Source organism: Orcinus orca, chromosome 19 (genome assembly GCF_937001465.1).
Source record: "Orcinus orca chromosome 19, mOrcOrc1.1, whole genome shotgun sequence".
Lineage (NCBI taxonomy): Eukaryota > Metazoa > Chordata > Mammalia > Artiodactyla > Delphinidae > Orcinus > Orcinus orca.
Window position 1 is genome coordinate 52152339 of NC_064577.1, and position 8418 is coordinate 52160756.

Genomic DNA, 8418 nt, shown 5'->3' on the forward strand with positions numbered 1-8418 from the left:
GTGCCGATGCGGCCATCCTTTGCTTCTGCCTGGCTCCGCCCTCCCGTTGGGGCCGGGGCGGTAGCCCAGAGATCCGCGGCTCGGCCCGCGACTTACAGTCACTTTGCCTGCTGCGGGCGCTTCCGGTTCCGGTACGAGGAACCGCACGGGATCCGAGGCGGCGGGCATGGCGGGGAGCCGCCTGGAAACCGTGGGGAGCATTTTCTCGCGGTGCGTGCTCGGAGCCGGGGTGGGCCGAGGGCGCCTCCGCCTTTTACGCCCTTTCTTGGGTGGGTCTGAGCCCGGCCAGGCCTCTCTTGTGCTCTCTCCTGTTTCTGAAGAATTGTGCTTGACTACGTCACCCCTTGAATTTCTTAGCTCTCACGTTCAAGATCGCACCTGTCCGCTCCCCGAGTGGAGGTCTCTAGGAAGAGGAAGGGAGGAAGGGGCTGATGGGCCTGGCGGGACCGTCTTTGCATTTTCCTTGACGGGACGGGGATGGGGCGAGGTGGGTGGGACGCACATAAGGAGGTGGAAGATTAGCTCCCGAGCACTGTTAGGTTGGTTTGGAATATGGAAACATCTTACCTGTAGGTAGGGGACTTCCTGCTCTGCCCTCCTTCCGGGTGTCTTCCGGACTCTGTGACCCCCGCCGGTGTCCCGGGCTGCGGCTACACTGATTCACTGACTGACCTTGGTTTTAAATTAATTAATTAATTTTTGGCTGCAGTGGGTCTTCTTGCTGTGCGCTGGATTTTTTCTAGTTGCGGCGAGCAGAGGCTACTCTTCGTTGTGGTGCGCGGGCTTCTCATTGCGGCGGCTTCTCTTGTTGCGGAGCATGGGCTCTAGGCGCCCGGGCTTCAGTAGTGTGGCACGTGGGCTCAGTACTTGTGGCTCGCAGGCTCTAGAGCGCAGGCTCAGTAGTTGTGGCATACGGGCTTAGTTGCTCCGTGCATGTGGGATCTTCCGGGACCAGGGCTCGAACCCGTGTCCCCTGCATTGGTAGGCGTATTCTTAACCACTGTGCCACCAGGGAAGTCCTCTGACCTTCGTTCTTTACCCTTCCTTCAGGACGCGGGACCTGATGCGGGCTGGTGTGTTGAAGGAGAAGCCCCTCTGGTTTGACATATATAATGCCTTCCCGCCACTGAGGGAGCCGGTCTTCCGAAGGCCCCACTTGCGATACGGCAAAGCGAAAGCTCACATCCAGGACATCTTCTACCACGAGGATCGGATTAGAGCGTGAGTGCCGGGCCCGTATGGTGGACAGGAGGCTGCAGAACTTTAGAAGGAAAGGTTTAGCCAGCAGTCTGACAACTTAAATAGGAATTGAGTCTGGGCTTGCTCTGTGGAGCCGGTCTTGTCTATCTAGCCGGATTAGGGAATCAGAGGCCCTCACCCATGTGAGAGAAGCAGAAGTTCAGAGAAGTAGAATCTGGAGCCCAACAACTGACTGATCATTGCAATGATAGCTGCCTGTTTCTGCACATCTGTTTGGTGGCTGGCACCGTGTTAAGCCCTTAACCAGCGTTATCTCATTTAGGTCTTACTTCAACCCTGCAGGGTCGGTCGGTATCCTTGTCTCCATTTTAGTCATGAGAACAATGAGGCTCAAGGTCAGCTTACTGGGAATTCACTGACAAAGCCCTTTCCCTCGAATACGGATGTCAGTTTTTAGTATCCAGAGTGTGTACAGTTTCTTTTGTCTTTAAATGTTAAGATCAGAGATTGTGCCTAATTGAAATTAATACATATACCTTATTCTTATCCCTATTTCTGGATGTAAGAAAACAATTTATAAAGTCATTTTCTCTATTGAGGTCCAGGCACCTTTCACTTGACGAATCTTTTTTTTTTTTTCTCCCACGACACTCCTTTGAGGTAGGAGAACAAGTATGTTCTGGCTCTGCTTGTAAATTTTCAGAGATCTTTGGGGCATTAAATACTTCTTCAGTAGTTTTCTGCTCAGGTCCATTGCATGCTCTCGGTCAGGATGCTTTCAAGGTCATTTACATATTAAAATCATTTGTGCTTCTGTGTGCGTAGCAGTGGAACTGGGTGATGGTCACTGGAGAATGTGGAATATTTTACTGCTTCCTCTTTTATTGCCGTTAAGGCCAAAATAATAACACCTTATACTTAAATCGTTTTTTGAACCTTTATCTTTTTGGCCTTTTTTTTTTTTTTTGGTGTTTTTGATATTTTTAAGAACTTAAAACAACAAAATAAATTTCAGGTTTATCAAAACCTAAATGTAATAAGTGAAGTCCTAAAAGTTCTAGAAGAAACTATGGGGTAATTTAAAAAATAATCTCTGTGATAAAAGCCTACCTAAGCATGATAAAAAAACCCAGAAGCCATAGATGAAAATATTAAAATTTCTGCACACAAAAACTACCATAAGCAAAATCAAAAGTCAGGTGACATACTGGGAAAAAATTTTGCAACATGGTATGACAGAGGGCTAATTCCTGTTTATATTGCTATAAAGTTTGCTTATGAGTCAAGAGAAAGACCAAGAGGAAAAATAGGCAAAGAACGTGGACAGGTCACAGAAAAGGAAATTCATTTGCTTTTAAACATGAAAAGATGTTCAACCTGTTTCGTAAGAAAAGCAAAACTACAATGAATTATAATATTTCACCTGTCAGATGGACAAAGGTCAAAACGTCAGGAGATACAATTAGGTGCGGGTGTATAGAAATAGGCGGTCTCCTGCCTTCCCGGTGTGGGTGTAAGTTGGCACAGCCCCTTTGGCAAGCATTCTGGCAGTTTGCAAGGCCAAATTACAAAGGCACATACCTTGACCCAGCAATACCATTTTTATGAAATTATTCCACAGGCTTATTTGCACGGTACACTAAGAAATATAGATAAAGGTAATCATTGCAACACTGTCTAAAGTAGCAAAGGACTAGAAACAATCTACGTGCCCTGATTTGAAATGATCTCTGAGAAATATTAAGTAAAAAGGAAACATGTGTTTACTATCCTTGGGGTTAAACAGCGTGGCTGGGGACAGGGAATGATAGATGCATGTATGGTTGTATAGTGGTAGAACATTCCTGGGTGGATACACAAGAAACGGGTTAGCGCGTTGCTTAAGGGGAGGGGAACTGGGAGTTTAGGGTGCAGAGGTGAGGAGGAGTGTTACTTTTCACTGGATACCTTTCTGTAACATTTGATGTATTTACCATGTGCCTGCATTGCTTATTTAAAACGAACAAAAAAGGTCTGTAGGTCATGTTGTACTCGCTTCCTCAGGGCCCAGCAGTTATTCTTTCCTCCATTCTTGGCCATGATCTATAACTGGAGATTTATATTGTATTGTTTTGTACTTTCTAGGAAATTTTATTCAACCTATGGATCTGGTCCAAAAGCTTTTGATCTGTTCAATCCAAACTTCAAGTCTACCTGTCAACGGTAAGCCATTCCATAAGTCTTTGGTTACCTTTCTTTTTTTAGGATTTAGTTGTCAATTTGAGGGGTTTTGTTGCATTCCACTTGAGGAAAAAGATGTTCCTATAGGAAGATCTCTTTTTTTTTTAATTAACTCTTTTTTTAAACCATAGGTCCTTGTTGGTTATCTGTTTTAAATAGAGCAGTGTGTACGTGTCAAGCCCAAACTCCCTAGGAAGTTCTCTTAAGGGAATACTCAGGACTGTGTAATAGCATGTCTTGACAACTCTCAATATACAGACTGAAGATGTGACTGCTTGGAATTCTAGGTTTGTGGAGAAGTACATTGAGCTACAGAAACTTGGAGAAACAGATGAAGAGAAGTTATTTGTGGAAGCAGGGAAGGCTTTATTGGCAGAAGGTGTCATTTTAAGACGAGTAGGAGAGGCAAGGACTGTGAGTATTTTGTTCGCAAAACTATTACTAGGATTGGTTGTCTGTTTGTCAGAGGTTAAAGGAAGGCTTGGTTTTCTTTCCCCAACCGTGGCTCCAGGTCAAATACTGTTAGATTGAATAGATTTTTGTGGTAAGGACTGCGGCTTGGAACAAGTGAGTTGTCACGAGGGCTTTTAAAATTGTGGTTCTGTAGAGACTTTTATCGTGTTTATTATTTGTTGTAATCAAATTTGACCTGAGATATTAATGTTAGATTTTTGAGTCAGTGATAGAATGTGCTAGTCATATAGCTTCAGCTGATTGAGTGAAAGTCATAACATCTGTGTGACGTACTTATATCTGGTCTTCTAAGCAACAGGATGGTAGTCACATTTCCTGGAAATCTGAACCCATGGGTGTCGAGCCCCAGACTGCGTTGGAGGAGAACCAGTCTCTGAAAGAAGATCCACAGGCCCAGCATTTGGGGGCACCTGGAGAGCAGTCGACAGGCCTCCCACCTCCCTGAAGAACTTGTATGCTGTGTATACTGACATCCAAACTGGATTCACTGCGTGAATGTTGTACTGTTTTTAACAGTTGAACTGTGTAAATGTTTCTTGATCTCTAAGGCATCACGTTTGCCTTCTCTTGGTTTCCACTTCTAGGTTGTCATAAAGCTCTGTATCATGGTTTGAAGAAGCAGTTATGTGAACTTTTATGTTAGGGCGGTATTAAACAAAGAATTCCTCGGTGCTTATAAAGTAAATTTACTTTAAAACTGTAAATAGCGTGAGGAAACCTTTGTAAGTATTGTTTGAATGGGACTCATTCTTAGTAGGTTTGCTTGGGGTTTTGTGTTCACATTTGATTCTCTGGTATGTTTCTCTTCTCTTTTTTTTTTTTTTTTTTTTTTGCGCACCTTGCACATGGTGCTCAGGTAATGGAAGGTCGATGAGTACATGAGGCAAAAGCCATTCTCAGCCATGCTGCTTCTCCCCCACACCTTTATCACTGTTGTACAATTCCTCTTGTTTAGGGAATGCTTTACATTTAGATGGGGAAGTAAATTACATCCATTCGACATTAGGCAACCATTGGGTGCCAGATACCGGGCCTGGCCTTGGGAGGAAGACTGCGGCAGGTGGAGCAGTTGGTTCTGTTCTCAGAAGAGCGATCGTGGCTCCCTCATGCTCAGAAACCTTATCTTTCTGGGATTTAAAAGGTGGTTTCTTTTTTTTAAATTTTTATTTATTTATTTTTTTGCGGTACGCGGGCCTCTCACTGCTGTGGCCTCTCCCGTTGCGGAGCACAGGCTCCGGACGCGCAGGCTCAGCGGCCATGGCTCACGGGCCCAGCTGCTCCGCGGCATGCAGGATCCTCCCGGACCGGGGCACGAACCCGTGTCCCCGGCATCGGCAGGCGGACTCTCAACCACTGCGCCACCAGGGAAGCCCAAGGTGGTTTCTTTGTCACAGAAATGAAGACGTTTAAAAAAATTATTTGTTGCGTAATTAAACAAAAAGTTATACATGCTCATGGTTCAAAACTTGAAGGTGAAAAGTCAATCTTTCCACTCCTGTTCCCTGGCCCTCCCATTTTCCCTTCCCTGCGGCCACCACTATCACCTTTCTTTCCAGAAATAATTTTGAGTGTGTACAGGGGGACACAATGTATACTGTTCTGTACCTTGTTTTCCACTTAATGTCTCAGAGATCCTTCGTATGGACGCGTAGCAAACCTTTAGGTTGAACCTCAGTGATCAAAACACAGTCAAAGGGAATGTCATTGTGAGCGGCTGGGTGGCGGCTGCCAGTTCCCACAGAGCCGGGTTGGGTTGCACGATATGAGGAGAGGTCTGCGTGCTGCGGGGCTGGGTTGGGAGCGTGCTCCCGCCTTCCTTGTCCCCCACCCCGAGCCAGAGAGAGAACCCAGGAGCCCCAGCGCCCCAAACAGAAGGATCCCTGAACAGCCACCCCCCTCCCCACTGGCAGCTGCTAGGGGCATGGGTGACCAAAGTCTAGGCTTCTGAGAAAGCCAGGATGGGAAACCTTTAAAAAAAAAAAAAAAACATTGTCAAAGGTGTGAAGCTTCCTTGGGGAATTCAGAACTCTTCCCATGGTCAGTGTGGGCAAAAGCCATCACCAGGTCCCTATAGTGTTTGGAGAGAATGGAAGTATGACCTCATTCTCGGCCTTCTTTAAGGAGCTTAAAATCTAGTTGGGAAGATAAGAGTGACTTTCAAAACAAGATGAACAGGAATCGTTTTAAATTACGGAAGTGTAGAGAGTCGGGGAGAGGGATGAGCCCTGGACTAGTCTAGGACCACTGCCTGGAGAGCCTTGAAGGGCAGGTGGGACGTGAAGTGTGTGTGCTGTTTCTTTTGCCAGGAGCACCTCCCTGCCACCGCAGTGTTTAGAAACCATACCTTCACAGCCCTTTCAAAAGCTATCTCTGCTCGCAAGGTTTACCAACATCCAAACCGAGTCTCAAGTCCCTGTCGAGACACTTCCAGGCTGCGCTCACTGCATTCGCACCCTGGGTCCGCTCTTTGTACTCCTGCCTGGTTGACCCTGGTCTTCCATGCCAGAGGTAACTGTCCTCTCCCTGTTGAGAGTGTGAACAACAGCAGAAAGTCTTGTTTGTATGCACTACATCGTTAAATCAGGAGTAGACCCTCCATGTGGGTTCGCTGAGCTGAAGCCAAGGAAGGCACGTGTCCAGGTTACAGGGAAGTTTGCACCAGACAAGTCTGAAGGTCTGGGTTCTAGTTCTGGTTGTTCCAGTTTTTACTGGTGTGACCTTGTGCCTGTCACCATCTCTCTGACTACAAAATAGGGATGACGTTGGCCTCTTTGGCTTCCAGTTAGTACTGTGAGAATCACTTGAGATAATGAATGCAAAACTCACTTGTAGCATGTGTGACAGGTGCCTTTATTACTCTCTTGAGCAGTGGAAAACAGGTTTGAGCAGATAGGATGGGATCAGATCATGGTGGCCTCGATAACTACACAGAGGGCTTGAGTGGGTATAAGGAAGTTTGAGCAAGGAAGTAACGCATTATGAAAACTGTCAGGTCGGAGGAAGGTTCACCCAGATGTGACATAAAGAATAGGGTTGCGGGAGTTGGCAGGGAGGGAGGGAAGAAGAGACATGTCAGAAAGACTTTGGTCTCTGTAGCCATCCCACTTGAAGGCAGGGATTTCAAGCTTGCAAACCTGAGTGACCAGAAGAATAACGATATCACTAACAGACAGCAAGGTGGGGAAGAGAACTTCAGTTCTCAACATGCTGTGTTAGAGGTCATGGCTCAATGTTCAAGTGGCAGACAGAGATCGGTTGGGTGTCTGGGAGATGCGGAGGAAACCTTAGCACAGGTAAGGGTTGGAGCCAGGAGAATGAATGAGCTCTCCAGGGGGAGGGTAGAGAGACACAGGGTGTGGGGACCGAGCCAGGACGGGGGAACAAGAAAGTCAGCAGATGAAACAGGTCCTGCATCGTCCATCATTTGAATAGAGAGGCTTGTTTAAGTGGTCCCAGATTCACCAGGTTTTACAGAGTTCTCCTTTGCTTTTGTTGGGTAGAACCGATCCTTGATTGTGTGTCCTTAAAAGGCAAGCACAAGTCTTTTGTAATTTTGTGTAGTCTTCCTCAACTTACGATGGGGTTAAGTCCCAATAAACACGTCATAAGTTGAAAATATCATAAGTTAAAAATGCATTTAATACACCTAAGCTACTGAACATAAGAGCTTAGCCCAACCTACCTTAAACATGCTCAGAACACTTCCATTAGCCTACACTTGGGCAAAATCATCCAACACAAAGCCTATTTTTATATAAAGTGTCAAATATCTCATGTAATTTGTTAAGTACTCTACTGAAAGTGAAAGACGGAATGGTTGTCAGTGTATCAGTTGTTTACCCTCGTGATTTCATGGTTGACTGGGAGCTGCCCTGCCCAGCGTCACAAAAGAGTATCACAGTGCAGGACTTCCCTGGTGGCGCAGTGGTTGGGAGTCCGCCTGCCGATGCAGGGGACACGGGTTCGTGCCCCGGTCCGGGAAGATCCCACATGCCGCGGAGCGGCTGGGCCCGTGAGCCATGGCCGCTGAGCCTGCGCGTCCGGAGCCTGTGCTCCGCAACGAGAGAGGCCACAGCAGTGAGAGGCCCTAGTACCGAAAAAAAAAAAAAAAAAAGAAAAGAAAAGAGTATCACAGTGCATATTGCTAGGTTGGGAGAAGATCAAAATTCAAAAATCAAAGTGCGGTGTCTACTGAATGCGTAGTTTTGCACCATTGTAAAGTGTAAAAATTGTCAGTCAAACCATCGTAAGTCGGGGACTGTCTATATAATATTTAATGTCCTGTTTTCCTGATAGTGAAAGTGGAATTACAGAAAACCTGTGCCTCCAAAGGAGTCCTGATTTTGTTAGAATGATAACCCTTCCCCCTAAATAAATGATGGCTTGCCACTTGAAAACATTCAACAGATTCTTTCGTCATTCAGGTGGGATGATGAGATTTTCTCTGAGGCTAGCACTGGTGCCTGCCTCTGTTCTTGGGCACCCAGATGAGGTACGCTAGCCTTGTGCGGCCTTATGCATCCT

General features: G+C 46.3%; 1 protein-coding gene across 1 annotated transcript; it reads left to right on the plus strand.

Moving 5' to 3' along the window:
• Positions 1 to 44: 44 nt before the first annotated feature.
• MRPS23 (mitochondrial ribosomal protein S23) lies at positions 45 to 4566 on the plus strand. Its single transcript, XM_004271785.4, has 5 exons — positions 45 to 210; positions 1051 to 1221; positions 3325 to 3402; positions 3708 to 3834; positions 4187 to 4566. The coding sequence occupies exons 1-5, from the start codon at positions 167 to 169 to the stop codon at positions 4337 to 4339; spliced, it is 573 nt and encodes a 190-aa protein (XP_004271833.1). The 5' UTR covers positions 45 to 166; the 3' UTR covers positions 4340 to 4566.
• The last annotated feature ends 3852 nt before the right edge of the window (positions 4567 to 8418 follow it).

Coding starts and splice junctions, on each gene's coding strand:
- MRPS23 (XM_004271785.4), top strand. CDS start 167: ATGGCGGGGAGCCGCCTGGAAACCGTGGGGAGCATTTTCTCGCG. Junction 211..1,050: donor GTGGGGAGCATTTTCTCGCG/GTGCGTGCTCGG, acceptor CCCTTCCTTCAG/GACGCGGGACCTGATGCGGG. Junction 1,222..3,324: donor CACGAGGATCGGATTAGAGC/GTGAGTGCCGGG, acceptor TGTACTTTCTAG/GAAATTTTATTCAACCTATG.